The sequence below is a fragment of the Saccopteryx leptura genome, chromosome 1, assembly GCF_036850995.1.
Source record: "Saccopteryx leptura isolate mSacLep1 chromosome 1, mSacLep1_pri_phased_curated, whole genome shotgun sequence".
Taxonomy (NCBI): Eukaryota; Metazoa; Chordata; class Mammalia; order Chiroptera; family Emballonuridae; genus Saccopteryx; species Saccopteryx leptura.
Window position 1 is genome coordinate 258,151,993 of NC_089503.1, and position 19,130 is coordinate 258,171,122.

Below are 19,130 nucleotides of genomic sequence, written 5' to 3' on the forward strand. Positions count from 1 at the left end.
GCACATGCGGGAGTCTGTCTGACTGTCTCTCCCCATTTCCAGCTTCAGAAAAATACAAAAACAACAACAACAAAAAAAAAAAAACAAAAAAAAAGGGAGAGGCAGCCCAAGGCTGTGGTTGGGATGGATTTGAGAGGTAGGGATCCTGAGCTACAAGGCTGTGTGACCTTTGGTGAGTCATTATACCTCTCTGGGCCTTATCTGGAAAATGGGGAGAAGCACAGTCCCTATTGTTGGGAATGATGCAGCAGGATGTGCATAAACCCTGGGGCTTTGGTGCACAGTAGGGGTTTAGGGTGGCAATGGGCTCTCTAGAAATGCTACACAGCCCTGGCCGATTGGCTCAGCGGTAGAGCTTCGGCCTAGCATGCAGGAGTCCAGGGATCGATTCCCGGCCAGGGCACACAGGAGAAGTGCCCATCCGCTTCTCCACCCCTCCTCCTCTCCTTCCTTTCTGTCTCTCTCTTCCCCTCCCACAGCCAAGGCTCCATTGGAGCAAAGATGACCCAGGCGCTGGGGATGGCTCTGTGGCCTCTGCCTCAGGTGCTAGAATGGCTCTGGATGCAGCAGAGCGACGCCCCAGAGGGGCAGAGCATCGCCCCCTGGTGGGCATGCCGGGTGGATCCCGGTCGGGCGCATGCGGGAGTCTGACTGCCTCCCTGTTTCCAGCTTCGGAAAAATGAAAAAAATAATAATAAAATAAATGCCACACAGTGGGGGTATCTGGGAATTTCCCTGAAGCTGCTCTCAATTGCCCCATTCAAAAAAACCACTCTTTGAACTGATTGGGGCCATAGAAGGGCCCCTGGGGTAACTGCTGATAGAGTGGGTATGGGGGACCCCAAACCCACAAAGTGTATGGGTTGGGGATCTGGAGTGAGCTGGGACCAAGGTCAAATCTGCCTCTGTAGATGACTGGAGGTATGGGCTTGGGCAAGTCACTCTGTTTCCTCTGGATGAAGTGTGACTGGTCCTTAGCCACCCTGCTGGGATGTCACAGGCATCCAGTGTAATGACAGAGGCAGGTGCCTCATACACTGTAAAGTACTGTGCCCATCTCAGTGAGTGACATTCCTGCCAGCCCCTCAGTTTGAATAAATAAGCAAGGAGTTTAAACCTTCAGCCCTTTCGAGGAATTCAGGGGACGTGAGCAGTTGCCATAGCATTTGGCCTTGGGGGCTCTGGAGTGGGGACAGCATGCTTCATCTGCACACCCCATTTCTATACACCAAGACCCACGGCAAGGCACTTCAGCCCGCACCATGGAGAGGGATCTAGAAGTCAGACTCTTCCTTGTACAGTCAGGGAGATGGTAGCCCAGAGAGAGTGCAGCCACATCCAGGCTCACACAGGGAAAGCAGAGATGAGAGCCCAATTCTCCTCCCTTTCATCCACCAGGTTTAAGGTAGAAAATGTGTCGTTCCAGCAAATGTGACTCAGTGACGTGTTTATTCCCAGAACCTAGATTCCACAGTGGGGTGAGGGTCAGCCTGCCCCCTCTGGCTCAGCTTCTCTGCCTCTGTGTCCTCAGATGCGGATATGGAAGGTACTGTGTGCAGAGGGGAAAGAAGTCAGTGTCATTAGGCAGAGGGCAGTTCTCCTGCATCTCCCCCTCCCCCCCAGCACTCCTGCTGGGAGTCTGCTAGGCAGACCAGGAGTCATGTGGGAGGATGGATCCCCGCCCTCAAGAAGCCCCTGGCTATGGCCCTCCTGACTGCCTCCCCCCAGGGGTTAAGAGCACATCTCTTTGAGTCAGTTTATATTCCGACTTGCTGTGGGACTCTGAGTGGGTGGCTGGCCCTCAGTTTACTCCCCTTTGAAATGGGGATAATAGCTGTCCCTCCTTCATAAGGTTGTGTTCAGGGCCAAGAGTGGGACACACAGAAGGTGCTTCTCATCCCAGTGTCATTATTCATGTGTCCATCTGCCAGGAGACCAGCCTTGCTTATCTAGGGTAGAGAAAGGAGGCCCTCTGTGCATGTAAGGACACCAGCAATAATAACGGCCACACCAGCAACCACAGTACGCAGTTACTGAGCACCTACTCTGTGCTTGGTACTGCTCTAAATTCGTTCCATTACTAACTCGGGGTCAGCCACTTTTTTTCTGGAAAGGGCCACATAGTTGATATTTCCAACTTTGCACAGAGTGGTCTGGGACGATAACAGCTACACAGACCCATTATTAAACTCTGCCTTGTAATGTGAAAGCCATAGGCGTGTACACAAAAGGGCATGACTGTGTACCAGTATAGCTATTGATGGACCTGGAAATTTAAATTTCATATCTTTTATGTGTTGTGGAGTTTTATTATTCTTTGGTATTTCCCAACCATTTAAAAATGCAATTTAGCCTGACTGGTGGTGGTGCAGTGAATAAAATGTCACCCCGGAACATTGAGGTTGCCAGTTCAAAGCCCCGACTTCACAAGCTCATCAGCAGGATCACTGGCTTGAGGGAGGGGTCATTCACACAATCCCAAAGCTTGCCAGCTTGAGCCTAAAGGTCACTGGCATAAAAAGCCCAAGGTTGCTGGCTTAAGCAAGGGAACACTGGCACAGCCCCAGTCAAGACACGTATGAGAAGCAATCAATGAACTAAAGTGAACGCAACTACGAGTTGATGCTTCTCACCCTCTCTCCCTTCCTCTCTCTCTCTCTCTCTCTCTCTCTCACTCTTTCTCAATAAAAATAATAATGAAATTTGAAAATTAAAAAATGCAATTTAAAAACCACTCTTAGCTCATTGGAGGTACAAAAAACAGGTGGTGGACTCAGATCTTCCCAGGGCTGCCAAGTATAGTTGTACGGTCTGTTCATTGAAAAATGTTAGGCAAGTGAGGGCTGAAATCCATCATGTTCCATCCACCCAAAGACCTGTGACCACCCACAGAAGGTGCCCATGGAGTCTCTCATTATCCCTATTTTAAAGATGTGGGGACTGAAGCCAGGGAGGTTCAGAACGTTTCCCACGGTCACAAATGAATGAAGAAGAAAGGAAGGAACTATGGCAGAGGCAGTCTGTGAACTACCCCCATAAGATCCTTTCCCATATATGGAAATGGGCTGCGTGGCGGCAAGGAGTATCACCTGAGGAAGTCGGGCGCTCGCAGGATCATGTTCTGGAAGTCTTCCAGGGACAGACGCCCGTCATGGTCCCCATCGGCCTCATCCAGCACCTTCTCACACACCAGACTCACCTCCTCAGCGCTCAGCTCCCCCCGTGTCAGTTTGGCCACTGTCTGCTCCAGGTCCCACATACAGATGTAGTCATCATTGTTAAAGTCTGTGCAGAAGGATGGATGGGGATGTAGGGTAGGCGGACAGCAGGGGGCAGGCAGGCTGGACCAGCATGGGCAAATCTTATTGCCATGCTACAGAAGAGGAAACTGAGGTACTGGAGGGGAACAAAGATACCCCCCTCCAGAGAAAAGCTGGGTCTTGCTTCGAATTAGGCAGGGACAAGTTCATTCATTCATACATTCAGCGAGTATTATGCCTGACCTGGTGGTGGCCAACAAGTAGAGTGTCTAACTGAAATACTTAGGACCCTGGCTTGAAACCCCAATGACACTGGCTTAATCACAGGGTCGCTGGCTTGAACATGGGATTATAAACATAACGCCATGGTCACTGGCTTGAGCCCAAAAGTCACTGGCTTGAAGCCCAAAGTCGCGGGCTTGAGCAAGGGGTCACTAGCTCAGATGGAGCCCCCCAGTCAAGGCACATATGAGAAAGCAATCAATGAACAACTAAAGTGATGATACAACAACTTGATGCATCTCATCTCTCTCCCTTCCTGTCTATCTGTTCGTATCTGTCTGTCTCTTTCTCTAAAAACAACAACAAAACAAGCATTTATTGAGCACCTACTTTGTGCCAGACACTATGATAAATGTCTTTCGTTCATTCAGTTACTCAGCAAGTATTTATTAAGTGCCTACTGTGTGCCAGGCACTGACACATTTTCTTCCATTCATTCATCAACAAGTATTTATTGAGCACCTACTATGTGCCAGGCATGGGAGACAATGAACTAAGCAGACACTGTTGCTGCCCTGGGTCTACTCAGAAAGTCAACAAGAAATGAACAGATCAATGAACAAGAAATTAAGCAGCATTACTCCATACTAGAAAAAAAATGGGGGGTGGAGAATGACTGGAAGGGGCAACTTTTGACCAAGATTTCAAAATAAAGAGCCAGGGGAAAGGTGTTTGGGGCAGAGGATACAGCAGAGGCAAAGGCCTGGAGGCAGAAAGAGTTGGGTGTCTTGGAGGAAGAGCGTGGCCAGTGTGGCTGGAATGGAGTGAGCAAGGAAATGAGGTCGGGAGGTACGGGTTGGGTGTAAGACAGGGCCAACCTGGGCTTCAAAAGTCTTGGAGAGACACGGGACAGCAGGGCACCCTGGTCCTGGGACTGGTCTTGTTTCCACTCCCCACTGCACAGCACTCCACCCCACCCCCAATGCTGGGCCCTGCACGCACCATAGATTTTAAAAGCATAGTAGGCTTTTAGGTCACGGGGAGCCATTTCACTCATCACAGAAAACATGTCCAGGAAGTTGTCCAAGGTCATGTGGCCATCCCCATCCTCAGAAAAGACCTGGGCAATCCTCTGACGAAATGGGTTGTCCTGGGGTCAAGAGGCAGGGAAGCCATTCCTGACTAGGGTCTCAGGTTCCACGTGCTTTCATTCTCAGCACCCACCTTTCTGGGAACTCCCAAGTACCTCCCACCAAGACTTCCTCCCTCGCATGGTCCCTGGACAGTCCTTCAGGCACCTCCATTCTCTGCCCCTGTAGTCTGAGCACTGTTCCAGCTCCAGAGGCAGCCACATGACCAGGTGATGACAATGACAGATTTTCATTTACCTGGCAGCTGTGATTGGCTCTGGGGTAGGCATGTGACTTAAACTGGCCAACCAGAGGCTCCCCTGGAATGTTTTTTGAAAAACTGGGGAAAAGGGACCTGCTTTTTGTTGGTTGCAGAGCTGCCAGGAGGAAATCTGGGCGCCCGGGGTTCCCTCCACTACCTCAAGAGAAAGGGTTGGTTGAGACTGAAGCTGCTTCCTGGAAGGAGCTAAGAGCTGGAAGGAGATTTCTGTGCCCATCCTAAGAGACCCTGGTTCCAGCTGTACCTGCCGCTAGCCTTGCTCCTCTAGTTTTTGCTCATGTGATCTAGTCTAATGTTTTTCAACTGCTGGTCCGTGGACCCATCTGCCAGAAACTTTGTGCTGGTCCATGAAAGAGTTAACCACCCTGATGTTGTGTGAAGATTATAGACTCAATGATCTTAATCGAATTTGCTTATGCTCAGGGTGATTTCTGCTTTTGCGGTCCTCGAAATAATTGTTTTCACCAGTTCCCAACCTTCCCTCTTGAATGAGGTTTTTGTTTCTTGTGATACAATATTTCTATGCCCATTCACTCAAGTCCCCTTCAGAGGCACAAAATATGTGTTCAATATCCAGCTGAGAAGAACCTGCATTTAGCTGCTCTTACTATGAAATGGACTAACGTTCCCTGGGTAATTGCCTTGAATAGGCCTCGTGCTAAGCCCTCTACCTGCATTATCCTCTCATCCTCCCAACTACCCCAGGTTTGAATCCTGTCTCCATCACATCCTGGCTCTGTGACTATGAACAAGTGTCTTCACTCCTCTGAACTTGTTTCTGTATCCATAAAATGTGAATAATTGCAACACTCATCTCATAGGAATGCAGAAAGAACATCACTCCTGTTCTTGCCCTGCATGTCCCCTTGCCCAAGCATACCTTCAGCTCAGGCATGCTGCCAATGAGCTCATACGGCACCTTCACGTCAGGGCAGCTGGTGTAGTCAAGGGGGACAAGCTGCGGGGCCAGGTCCTGATAGCGATAGAAGAGCCTGGTGTAAAGATGGAAATGCGGTGAAGGGTTAAAAGATGATGGGAGGGAGGGGACTCGCTCCCTCCATACTGAAAGATGCGGAGTTCCTAAGAGCCATCAACCCTGGGCCCAGTCTTCAGGCACATAGGCACCTCTGTCTCCCTGGGGTCACAACCAAGATAGAGAGAGGGCCCCAGAGTTCAGGGAGACCAGAATGTGGAAAGCAAGCCAAGAAGGAGGAAGGACTTCCTGAAGGAAGAGGCACTGGTGCTGGGCTTTGAAGCACGAGTAGGAGCTCACCAGGTAGATGGGGTTGGCAGAAGAGTACCTAAGGCAAGGTGATTTTACAGCAAGTATATAGAGAATCTAAGCCACCCTATGAATTTCTGGACATCATCAAATTATTGGCGAGACCATGCCTCTAAAGACCTGCATCCTCACATTTTTCTTCTTTCCCTCCGTAATGGGAAGCCAGATTTCCTCAACTGGGAAGAACAGAGACAAAAGCTAATAGTCAAGTTTTTCAAAAGGGTGGCTGAAACGCATTTTGGAAAACACCAAATGCCACACACACTAGCTAGTTGGGGACAGCAGCTCTCCACTCTGATGACCTCACCTGGTGATGCCACACCTTCACCAGAGCACACTGAGCAGCAGCCTTGTAGAGACCATTCTTGATGAATCAGAGACCCCCAATCTTCTAGGGACTGTCTCCGAAGGGAACAGGAGCCCCGGGGTCATATGATCACTAGAACTTAAGGAGGGAGTATGTGGAATTCAGCAATGACCACCCAGTTCCTTATTTGGGTTCTGTGAGGGAACAGCCTGAGTTTGGGTTTCTGTATGGATTTGAGCAAGTCCCTCTTTCCCTGTGAACCTTGGTTAGTCTGTCTAATAAGTGAGAAGCTTGGGACAGACAAAATTTCAGTTCTCAAACTCCTTGGGATTCGGCCTATCTTCAAAGCCAGGATCAGCCTCCCCAGTTTAAGCCTCAGTTTCCCCATCAGAAATTTGATCATCATGGTCAGGGTGACCCTGCAAACTGTCCTCACCCAGACAATGGGGCTCATTGTGAAAGGTGTGCCTATCAATAATGGATGTCCCATGCCCACACAATTAGGCCCTTGGCCCTGATCACTCTGCAGCCAAACCCTGGTCAGCTTGGGTTTCACAGCTCCAAGTTCTTGGGTCAGGGATTTTGGACAATGGCACCTGGGCTGAGCAATGGTATGGGATAGCCATCTATTCCTGTATAGATCATACCAGACACTTGCAGCAGCCTCAGGATGCCTACCCCTACCCTCATCCTAATGCCAACGTAATAGCTCAGGACTGGCTGCGGCCTCTGCCTCTGCACTCCCAGCCTCTTCACATTGGCCTCAGGGGAGACCTTCTAACTTGCTGATCCGTTTCTCCCCTGTTCACATGCTCTCCAAGGCTCCCTGACACCCTTGAGAAAAAGCCCAAGCTTGTTAGCCTAGAGGTGTGACAATATGACAAGATGTGACTTCTCAGCCTCTCCACCACTGCCTCCATCTACTGACCATTAATTAGCACTCTTCCATGAAGCATTGAGTCCTGTCAAATTGCAAATATCCTCCAGCAATGTATAGAAAGTTGTTTCCAGGTCTTCCTCCCTTCCTCCCCAGACTGACCTCATGATTTCCTTCCTCGTGAAGAAGGTGCAGTCCTGTGGAGAAAGATGTTGGCTTGTCCCAGACCCTTCCTGGGGGGGGGGGGTCTCCTTCCTCTCCCCATCACCCCATGCTCATCTCTGTTGATGCTGCACACAGGAACCCTTGTTGACTGTACACCCAAGATCGAAAGGTGCTTTCCCCATTCATCAGACCAGGAATCTAAGGCAGCCAAACCCACTGAGAACCCCAACCACCACTCCAACCTGATATGCTTCCAGCTGCTCATGAGTGAAGACTGTCTGCTTGTTGCCCATGGTGAAGACCACCTCCAAGAACAGGCTCCAGAAGCCTCCAATCTCCTCACGGCCACGCAGTTACCAGGCTGCCACACACCAGTGTCTGGGAAAATCTCCCTGCCCTGGCTGTCACCTGCCCACCCGCCCCTTCACCCCCAGCCTGGGTGAGACTCAAGTTACAGCCAAGCTCTTTGGCCAACAGCCTGAGTATGTCCACGGACACCAGGGCAAGGAAAAGAGCTGTGGGAGGGCACAGAGCCTCAGACCACATCTGCCACCGCCAGGGGGATACCTTCCAGAAACAGGCAGGGTGTGGAGAAGCTGCAAACATACCCAGCTCAAATACCAGTTCTCCACCCACTTGCCATGTGGCCTCAGGCAAGTCACATGACCTCTCTGAGCTTTGTTTTATAAGATAGAAATTATGCCTGACCTGTAGTGGCGCAGTGGATAAAGCATCGACCTGGAAATGCTGAGGTCACCGGTTCAAAACCCTGGGCTTGCCTGGTCAAGGCACATATGGGGTTGATGCTTCCAGCTCCTCCCCCCCTTCTCTCTCTCTCTTTCTCTCTCTCCCTCTCTCTCTCTCCTCTCTAAAAATGAATAAATAAAATAAAAAAAATTACTTTACTGCCTACCATGTGGTACTAAAGTTGTTCTGAAGGTCTAATGGTCATTAATGCAAAAAAAAAAAAAATGGGACTTAACTGATCAATAGGCATACAGGATGAATAAGCGCTAAGATTTGCTGCACAACATTGTACCTATAGTCAACATTAATGTATTGTGCACTTAAGAAGCTAGATCTCATGTTAAGTGTTCTTACCAGAAAAAATAAAATAAAAACATTCAACTATCATATGACCCAGCACTTGCGCTCTTGGGCAGGCCTAGCAAAATAAAAACTTATGTCCACACAAAAATCTGTAATGGATGTCTTATTCATAATATCCCCAAATGGGGAAACACCCCATGTGTCCTTTCCTCTTAGAGCATACCATATTTCCCCATGTATAAGGTGATCCCATGTATAAGACGCACCTTAATCTTGAGGCCCAAAATTAAAAAAAAAAATGTATTAGATGTATATAAAGTTATTGAACTTAAGTTAAATTCATACAACTTCTCATCACTGTCAAAACTCCCATCCATTAGCTTGTCCTCATCTGTGTCTGATGACGAATCACTGTCTTCAATAATGAATGCAAAAACAAGTACAAAAAAAGTGGGAAATGCAAGTTAAAAAATATACACTGTAAAGATGCACCCGTTTTTAGACCCCAAATTTTTGGGGAAAAGGTGTGTGTGTCTTATGCATGAGGAAATATGGTAAGTTATCAATGAGGGCAATAACCACAAATAGACAAAAATTGGTTTGGGGTAGGGCCAAAAAGCTTTAGATATTTTGATGGCTTGTGGCCCTCCAAAGTCTACGCTCCCTGACATAATTTTACTCATCAGTATTTAACTTCTCTCATTAAATTAAATTAAAATTAAGTTAAAGTGTTCTTTTTTAGGGGGTAATAATGAGGAAAAAAGATTGAGAAATACTGTCTTGACAGTATTTGCCTGCATTTACAATGGAGGAAGGACATCATAGTGTGATGACAAAAGCAAGAATGGAACACTCAGAATAGGCTGATTATAGCTTGCCTTAGTTTCCCTACCTACAAAATCAAGATGGCCTGACTAGGTGGTGGCGCAGTGGATAGAGCGTCGGACTGGGATGTGGAGGACCTAGGTTCGAGACCTCGAGGTTGCCAGTTTGAGCGCAGGCTCATCTGGCTTGAGCAAAAAGCTTGTCAGCTTGTACCCAAGGTCTCTGGCTCAAGCAAGGGGTTACTCGGTCTGCTGAAGGCCCGCGGTCAAGGCACATATGAGAAAGTAATCAATGAACAACTAAGGTGTCGCAGCGAAAACTGATGATTGATGCTTCTCATCTCTCTCCATTCCTGTCTGTCTGTCCCTGTCTATCCCTCTCTCTGACTCTCTCTCTGTCCCTGGAAAAAAAAAAAGGAACAAAATCATGATGGTTTATGTAATAGAGCTACTGTGAGAGTAAATGAGATGACCCATATAAACTCATCTAAAGTATTAGCCATTATTGTTATCACCATCCCCATTTTATGGGGAAAAGGAAGGACAGAGAAGTCAAGACACTTGCTCCAGGGCACACAGCCTTGGAAGTGCCAGAGAGGAGCTCCACAGATGCTGGGTTGGCTCAAGGAGAACAGGTTTCTCCAGTTAAGTCTGTCCTGTCCCTCTCTGAGGAGCTGATTCTGTCCCAAGAGGCAGCTGGTAAAGCTGGCGGCCCCATCCCTCTTTTTTTTTTTTTTTTTTAAATAATGTATTCTTCATTTCAGTTGTTGTATGCTTCACTTTTTTTCCCAGATTTTATTTATTCACTTTTACTAGGGAGAGAGATAGGAAAGAAATAGAACAGGGGGAGGAGCAGGAATCATCAACTCCCATATATGTCTTGACCAGGCAAGCAGGGGGTTTCGAACTGGCGACCTCAGTATTCCAGGTGGACACTTTATCCACTGCGCCACCACAGGTCAGGCCCTAGCCCTCTTTTTTGGCACTGACATCCAATTCTGGAATACCAAGGGGTGAACTGGACTGGAGAATTGGGCAGTCGCTTGCTTCCCCATTCAGGTAGAACTTGGAAACGCAAGCACTGAGACTTCCTTTGTCCAGAGCCGTTTAGATTAGTCGTTTAGATTTGGGGATGCTTGCTCTTTTCTCCCTCCTTCATCCCCTACCCTCCTTCCGCCCAAAGTCCCTGGCACAATTTGGGCAACAATAGTACAAATTAAACGCTTATTACACATTGAACCCTTCAAATATGGCATTAAAAGGAAACAGAACATCCAAATGTAAAACCCTCAAAAAGACGTTTGACTTTAAGAAACAAGATTTGTCAAATTGGTTTCCCTTTTGGGGTGGGTGTGCCAAAGGGCAGAGAAGCCGGAAGTGGGCGCCAAGACCGGAAGTGCGTCTGGAGATGGGATGAGAAGGAAGCCTTGACTCTCTAGGCTCTGCCCGAAACCCAAAAGTGGGACCGGAGTCAGATACTTAAGGCACATGAGCGCCGCTTAGCTCGGCCAATCAAGACGAAGTGAGGCGGGCGTTGGGCCGGATGTAGTGTTCTCAAACAGGAAGTGTGGCAGTTTACCTACCGAACTGTGGCCAGTCGCCATGGAGGCCTATGAACAGGTGCAGAGGGGGACCTTGAAGCTGAAAGGCGTTGCAGAACTCGGAGTGACCAAGCGGTGAGTGAGTACCAGGAGCCCACTGGAACCCATCTTCTGCCCCCTAAGCCTTTTTCCGAGAGCGTGAGCTCTTGTTCTTTTGGCCCGCCCTTACCCCGTCTCCCCTCATAGGAAGAAGAAAAAGAAGGACAAGGACAAGGCCAAACTCCTGGAAGCCATGGGGACAAGCAAAAAGAACGAGGAGGAGAAGCGGCGCGGCCTGGACAAGCGGACTCCGGCCCAGGCAGCCTTCGAGAAGATGCAGGAGAAGCGGGTGCGTAGGCTAGGGATGCCCCGCTGCATGGGCCTGGGTCTCCCGGAGTGGGTCCTTAGGAAGAGCGGGGACGCTTGGAGGAGGCGAGCGGTCAGAGAGAACCTTAGCTTTGGGGAGAAGACGCTTTATGAGTGAGGAAGAGTCCACTACTGGGGGAGCTCCGAGGACGGGAGAACCCTTAGGCCCGAGCGGACAGCGGAAGGAAGAGCTAGAGGTGGCGATGAAAGGAACCAGAGCTGGAGACCCCGGTTTGGATTCCAGTGCTGCCCCTTATTTGCTCTGTGACACTGGGCCAGGAATTCTTCTCCCCTTTCCTGTTTTTTCATATATAGGGGGCTAGGATAGCACTCTTTCCTAAGAGAGATGGGGCCTTTGAAATGCAAGTATAGTATTTGTCACTAGTTCTAGATAAAGTCGATGCTCAGTTGATGTTAGCTGTTAATATTAAGTGGCCATATTTCCTGCTGTAAGTCACCACAAAGTCTGTTTCCATGATAACTTTGTTGGTCGATTCAAATATGTTGTTTTTTAAGGCTCTGTTAAATTACTTATTTTAATATTAAACACTTAAATGTGGGCAGCAGAGGATAAGAGGAATCAGCCTTAGATAAATTTTAAGGTTGGCCTTTTATGCTGGATGGCGGGGATAGTAGGTCTAGGTCAGTGGTTCTTAACCGAGGGCTGTTTTGTCCCCCTACTTATATTCACAAGAAGTCAGTTGGCAGTATTTGGACATTTTTGTCAGTCATAACTCAGGTTGGGTGCTACTTGTATCTAGTGGGTGGATGGCATCCTACAGTGCTTGAGACAGCGCCCCCACAGGAAAGAATTATGTGACCCAAAATGTCAGTGCCCGGGCTGAGAAATTAACTATGGTTGGTGATTTGGTCCAGTTGCATTAGGGAAAAGTTTACTCACTTCTCCCAGGTCTAATTCAGTTGTACAAAAAAAAAAAAAGTGAGATGTACTGGCTTTGCAAGATAGACCTGGGTGCCACTCTGTCTACTGTTTGTTGATGGTGTAATGCTGGGCAAGTTGGCTAACCTCCCACACTTCAGTTTCCTCATCTGGAAAGTGGAGCTGAAGTCCCTGCCACATTGGTTTGTGGTGAGGATTTAACAAGTGAATGCACTTAAGTACTTTCCCTAAGATTATCATCAGGGGTGGGCTGGGAAGTTACTCCTGGAGCAGGGGGAGGGTGGGGGAGAAGCTAATGCAGCCTACAAAATCAGGCGGTAACAGTGGAAGCTATGGAAGGTACCAGGTTTGGAGTAGATTTTGAAGGAAAAACAGAAAGAACAGCAGAGGATTGGGTAGAGCAGCGGTTCTCAACCTGTGGGTCGCGACCCCGGCGAGGTCGCCTAAAGCCATCGGAAAATACATAATGCATATCAGGTATTTACATTCCGAATCATAACTGTAGCAAAATTACAGTTATGAAGTAGCCACCAAAATTATTTTTTGGTTTGGGGTCACCGAAACATGAGGAACTGTATTGCGGGGTCACGGCATTAGAAAGGTTGAGAACCACTGGGGTAGAGGGTGGGAAAGAAGAATCAAGGATGACCAAGATTTTTGGCAGGAGAAGCTGGATGAATGAAGGTACCATTTACTAAGACAAAGGATTGCAGGTAAAACAAGTTTCTAAAGGAAGGTATCAAGACCTTGATTTTGGAAAAGTCAAATTTGAGGTGCCTGTTAGAGATCCAAGTGGAGAATTCTTGTGGAGGATTTGACATCCAAATCTGCAGTTTGGTGGACAATGACAGGGAAGAGGTCTAAGGTCTGACCTCTGGTGGTTAGAGTGTGTGTTTTTAGGTGCAGAGTGGAGAGTGTTTTGAGGATGAGGAAGTGATCAACTGTGTCATAGGCTGCCAAGAGGTCTCACGGGGTGAACACTGAGAGCCCATAGTTGGCATTTGGAATGAGAAGAAAGACTTATTAGATATAATATTGTATGTCAACTGTAATTAAAAATAAAAGTGGATTAGAGTGGATCCAAGAGAAAGAGGGGAAAGGCAGAGGTGGCGATGAGGAATAGAAACGGCTTTTGGGAGATTTACTGTCAAGGGGAACAGAAAAACAGGCCTGTAGCTGGAGGTGGTGGAAGGTCAAGAGGAAATTTTTGTTGTTGGCACTTCAGAAGTACTGTTGCTGGTTTTGTTTGACCCAGGAGAGAGAAGGAAGTGGGCAAAGCTAGGTGCAGGTGGGCAACACAGATTCCCTTGTGGAAGGTGTTTGATTGAGCACAGGGAGAATGAAGGCTGGACATCTCCTGGCTCATGGGTGCAGGGCCCGTGGGGTGGGCCCCTGCCTACTGGAAGGGGTCAGGGCTTGGTATCTCCAGGCCCATCACCTGCTATACACTCTGGTCCTTATTTTCTCTGTGAAGTGGAGGCGACAGCATCCAAGACATCCTGTGAACTTAGTGCATGGAGTGGGGAGAGCAAAGGCAGATCCCCACCAAGGGCCTGGCATTGGGGACAGCTAGTCAAGTTAGTTCGGCCTTTTATGAGGAGACACGGGCCTCATGGGCTCACGGCAGCAGGAAGGGAGGTGGGGATGGACAGGGCAGACAGTCTAGCTAAGCCGACTGGAGGCAGAGGGAAATAAGGTAGCAAAGGAGAAGAGGAAGGACAGGAAACAACAGCCAGGTGGCAGCTGACAGTATTATCTCATGGGTCCGTGGATTGTTTGGGCTCAGCTGGGTGTTTCTGCTGACCTTGCTTAGGGTCTGGTGCAGTCGGATGGCAGCTGGGGCTAAAGGCCCAGCTGGTTGGAATATCCAAGATGGCTTTGCCATCACATGTCCAGTGCCTCTGTGCTCTTTCCGTGGCTTCTCTCCCCACATGTCATTTCATCTACCAGGTCCTTTCTTTCCAGTTAGGTCATCAGACTTGCTACAGGATAGATGGCTTATAAGAGCACAAAGCAAACGATGCTAGGTCTTCTCAGTCTAGTACTGACGGTACATTCTGTTAAATAAACTGAAGCATGGGGTCAGAGTCAGTGTGGTTGACAACTGCACAAGGCCATAAGTACCAGGCAGTGCAATTCCTGGATGTAAAGGGGTCAGGGAGGGCCACCAGAGTGAGTCAGCCACAGTCACCTAGCTAGTAAGTGGAGAGCCAGGTGCAGCCACAGGTCTGTCTGGCTCTGTATCCCACAGTCTTACCTCGGACCAGGTACTGTTGAGTACTGGGAATGAGTGCTGGGCAGGTCATGGTTGTGCTGGATACATAATCTAGAATCACTCATCTGGACCTTGTAGCCCTCCTGGCACTGTGAGCATCAGGATAGATAACTGTCACTTAAACACCTATGTGTCAGGCCCTTTGCTCCATTCTCATCCTTTTTCAAACCCTATCTGGAACTTCCTTTTCTGCAAAATGGGATTCTGTCAATTGGCCAAGAAGGCAGGAAGCGCTTGCACAGCTCCCAGTGGAGTCTGCCCAAATCAGTGCTAGTGCATTTCCTGCCACTCAGACCAAAGGGCAGCTGACCAGGGTTTCTACTGGGGTGTATTGTAGCCAAGTGTCCCTGTTGGACCAGCCTGAGTGGAGTTGAGGGACCTGGGACCTGTAGATGTTCTAGGTATGAGAGCCAGGCCAGCCTGGGCTCCCATCTTCCATCCTGTGTTGGCTGGGCTATATTAATCGAGCATGTGACTCACCTGCTTTCTTTCCTCTCTTTAGAAAATGGAAAGGATCCTGAAGAAAGCCTCCAAAACCCACAAGCAAAGAGTGGAGGTCAGTCTCGTGCCCAGTGGGGGAGACTGAGCCATGTAGGTCCCAGCTGAGCCCAGAGGCTTGGAACCTGGCAGGAGCCATTGGAATGCTGGTGGGGAGAGGATTTACCTAGCTTCCCTACAGTCACTGAAGGAAGAGGCCAGGGTTCAGACAGCTATAAGGCTTGGCAAGGGTGGCTTGCCCAGAGGAGGGGGCTCACCGAGAGGAGGCAGGATGTAGGAAACGGGGGTCTAGTACTCTGCTTGGTGCTGTGATGACGTGGGCTTTTTCCTCCTCTTCCCTAGGACTTCAACAGGCACCTGGATACACTCACGGAGCACTATGACATTCCCAAAGTCAGCTGGACAAAGTAGCCTCCCTGCCTGGGATATGGAGTGGCACCAACGGAAAATGGAAAGCCAAATTGGGGTTATATTTGATGCCTTTGGTATTTTCTAGAAACTTTCTTTTATACACACCCTTGCATCTTCTGCTAAGACAACTGATTTTCAAATCAGTATGCCCTCATTCTGGAACTTAATTAAAGTAAGACTATTCGTTTACTATAGTTTTTCAGTAGCTCACTGAAGGTGAACCTTTTTAGTTTGGACTGGGAATTATTGAGAGTTCATCCAGAGAATAAGGCTATTTCTGTGTAAATGCCATGGAAGTGTTTTACACCCAAGTTGCATCTGACTCATTTTGACAGCCAGCCAGGTGTCTTTGCCTGGATGAAACTGACTCCAGAGGAGAAGATGCAACATGCAGACCTCCCTGGGGCCCTGCATGGGCTGCCCTCCAAGCTCCCTCTAGCTTGGGGCTTACGCTGTTCCATCCAGGGCCTGGGGAAGCCACTTGCAGCTTTGTGGCCTTCAAACTGCCTCCTCAGCCACCTGGCCAGGGAGAGTAGCCACTCAAGGCAAGGACGGAATGAACACCTTGCCCCTTTCTTAGCTGAGCCGGTGACCGGCATGCAGCCTATTCCCCCAGCATCCCCATTCCGTACATGTTAAGTGGGTATTGCCACGGCAGACTTGCCAGTCAAGCAGTGCTCTTTGTGATGGAACCCAGCCATCTCCTGCCTCATTTTCCTCACCCCTGGGCTCCAGGCTCCCCCAATGTTTGTTCAGAGTTGCCACATATGTGGAACCTGTTTGGCATTCCTGGCCTAGGGACACCTCAGGGTGATGGGACCAGGGCAGAGCCTCAGCACAGACAAGCATGCAGTCTGAGGGGAGGACCCAGGTTCTAGTGCTGCAGAACCAGGGTTTTGGGGGCCTGTGCGTACCCACTGCACAAGGCTCAGACTGCATATGCTACTGGGAGAAACAGTTTCTGTTGTCATAAGTCTGATGAGACTGAACAAATTCAGATGAGAAAATCTGCTTAAGTACCTACTACGTGTCGGGCCCTTTGCTCCTTTGGGACTCTCATGTGTGAACTGCAGAATAAAGCAAACCAGTTATTAAACATAAGTCTGAGTGTTTTAATTTATAGGCTGTTTATCATTAGATACTGTGTTTTATCACTAGAAACTGCCTTTTGGATTTATTGTACATGAAGAATGTATACTGCAAAATGACGATTTGCCCTCAATTTGGAGAAAGCTAGCTGATGTGTTTTGACCTGTGATTCCCAACACACCTAAGAGAAGTGACATGCTTTAATTATCACTGGCTTCTTTTGGCAGACTCCCCAACTGCTAGGTGGAAAGGCATTTGCAGGTCATTTTTACCCAAAAGCCAGCAGTTGGGTGTGGACATGATGTACTGTGAAAAGCCAGTATGTGGAGCCTGACCAGGCAGTGGCACAGTGGATACAGCATCAGACTGGGACTCAGAGGACTCAGGTTCAAAACCCTGAGGTCGCCAGCTTGAGTGTGGGTTCATCCAGTTTGAGCAAGGGATCATAGACATGACCCCATGGTCACTGGCTTGAGCCCAAAGGTCCCTGGCTTGAAGCCCAAAGTCACTAGCTTGAGCAAGGGGTCACTCGGTCTGCTGGAGCCTGCCTCCCCTCAAAGCACATGTGAGAAAGCAATCAGTGAACAACTAAGATGCCACAACAAAGAATTGGTGCTTTTCATTTCTCTCCCTGTCCATCTGTCCCTATCTGTCTCTCTCCCTGTCTGTCAAAAAAAAAAGTAAGTGGAAGATAAACAGTCTAATTCTCCCTGCCCAGGAAACCAAAACGGTGGCTTCAAACCACAGGATTTCTCTTCCAATTGTTGGTTGATGGTGCTCAGCCAGATAGTTTTACTCCACATGGTGTAGCTGCATCATATAACTGCATTGACTTGCCTGGAGCCAGAGAATCCAAGATGGCATCTCATCCTCGAGATTTCATTGGCCAATACAAGTCACTCCATCTGGGAGGAACTGCACAAAGGCATGAACATCAGAAGACATTTATCTATTGGTAGCCATAACTGTATTACAGTGGCTCTCCAGTTCTGCTGAGTGTTAGCCTTAAGAAACCACTGATATTTCCTAGGGTTGGGCATTGAGAATTTTCAGAGCTCCCCAGGTGGCCCTAATATGCAGCAAATTTTGAGAAACCCTGGTCTACCACAATAAATATGGTCTCTTCTGAGCTGTTGCAGCTAAATTTGGCTTACATATTTAAATGTTAAGGATGAAATACAGATGTTACTCACACTCCACCACATAAGGAGAAGAGGTTACAAGTAATTTGTATGAAGTGTTTACTGTTAACAGTCCTTTTGGCACTTGGGAGTCGGTTTCTTTAAAAGATGTTTGTTGGCCCTGGCCGGTTGGTTCAGTGGTAGAGCGTCGGCCTGGCGTGTGGGGGACGCGGGTTTGATTCCCAGCAAGGGCACATAGGAGAAGCGCCCATTTGCTTCTCCACCCCCCCCTTCCTCTCTGTCTCTCTCTTCCCCTCCCGCAGCCAAGGCTCCATTGGAGCAAAGATGGCCCGGGCGCTGGGGATGGCTCCTTGGCCTCTGCCCCAGGCGCTAGAGTGGCTCTGGTCGCGGCAGAGCGACACCCGGGAGGGGCAGAGCATCGCCCCCTGGTGGGCAGAGCCTCGCCCCTGGTGGGCGAGCCGGGTGGATCCCGGTCGGGCGCATGCGAGAGTCTGTCTGACTGTCTCGCCCCGTTTCCAGCTTCAGAAAAATACAAAAAAAAAAAAAAAAAATGTATAAAAGATGTTTGTCCTCCCATCCCCTATAATACTGGGTTGTTGGTTTTTTTTAAGTGATTGGAGGGAAGATAGACTCCCTCATGCTCCCAGACTGGGATCCACTTGGCAACCCCTATCAGGCTGATGCTTGAATCAACTGAGCTATTCTCAGCACCTAGGACTAACACTCAAACAGAGTCACTGGCTGTGAGAGGCGAAGGAAGAGAGAAGGGGAAGAGGGAGGGGAAGAGAAGCAGACAGTTGCTTCTCATGTGTGCCCTGGCCAGGGATTGAACCAGGGACATCCATACGCTGGGCCAACGCTCTATTCACTGAGCCAACTGGCCAGGGCCATGGATAACTGTACTAAACATCTAAGATGCCCAGAGCAAATCTAAAAGGAAATATTCAATAATGAGAGGTCACCTCTCCCAGCTGGTTTTTCTTTTCATCTTACACTTTTTGGCATTTCCTCGGTTTTTCTTCAGTGAAATGTAGTTTTGTAGTTTAAAAAAAGACATGTTTTTCTAATGCTGGCAAAGTATGATGCTAGGTACAAAAGAATTTCTTACAAGAAAATTGTCAAAAAGCCTTTCTGGGCTGTTTTTGTGCTAGAAGGCTACCAGACCAGGATTTACTTAGCATTCCTAAAACATTCCAGTGTTTTTCTCTGGATTTTCCTACAATTACATATCTATCATAGCAGAAGATATATTGTAAAAGCCATCTTTCAAAAACCCCAGAGATAAGAGGAAGATGAAAAGTGAGAGGCAGGCAACGCAAGTAAATGGTTCTGATACTGCAAAGTTGGGATCCCCAAGGTACTGATGTTTCCATGGCACAGAACGCAGGCATTTCTCCCCAGCCTAAAGTTCATAAAAGCAAATGAGATATAATTCAATTGACTAATCAATTGCATTACCCATCAGTGGCCA

At 48.5% G+C, this 19,130-nt stretch overlaps 2 protein-coding genes across 3 annotated transcripts; one reads left to right on the top strand and one right to left on the bottom strand.

Annotated features, from left to right (window-relative positions):
• Nucleotides 1–539: 539 nt before the first annotated feature.
• Nucleotides 540–8,316, bottom strand: CIB3 (calcium and integrin binding family member 3). Of its 2 annotated transcripts, XM_066348699.1 has the most exons (6): nt 7,766–8,316; nt 7,521–7,555; nt 5,773–5,884; nt 4,485–4,632; nt 3,090–3,285; nt 540–1,549 (listed from the first exon to the last, which is right to left on the bottom strand). In XM_066348699.1, the coding sequence occupies exons 1-6, from the start codon at nt 7,814–7,816 to the stop codon at nt 1,528–1,530; spliced, it is 564 nt and encodes a 187-aa protein (XP_066204796.1). In that variant the 5' UTR covers nt 7,817–8,316; the 3' UTR covers nt 540–1,527. The 2 variants fall into 2 exon arrangements, with proteins under 2 accessions (XP_066204796.1, XP_066204805.1); XM_066348708.1 differs by lacking the exons at nt 5,773–5,884; nt 7,521–7,555.
• Nucleotides 8,317–10,795: 2,479 nt separating this feature from the next.
• On the top strand, nt 10,796–16,529 carry FAM32A (family with sequence similarity 32 member A). Its single transcript, XM_066348718.1, has 4 exons — nt 10,796–11,073; nt 11,185–11,326; nt 15,022–15,075; nt 15,360–16,529. Exons 1-4 carry the CDS (start codon nt 11,000–11,002, stop codon nt 15,426–15,428), a joined length of 339 nt encoding a protein of 112 aa, XP_066204815.1. The 5' UTR covers nt 10,796–10,999; the 3' UTR covers nt 15,429–16,529.
• The last annotated feature ends 2,601 nt before the right edge of the window (nt 16,530–19,130 follow it).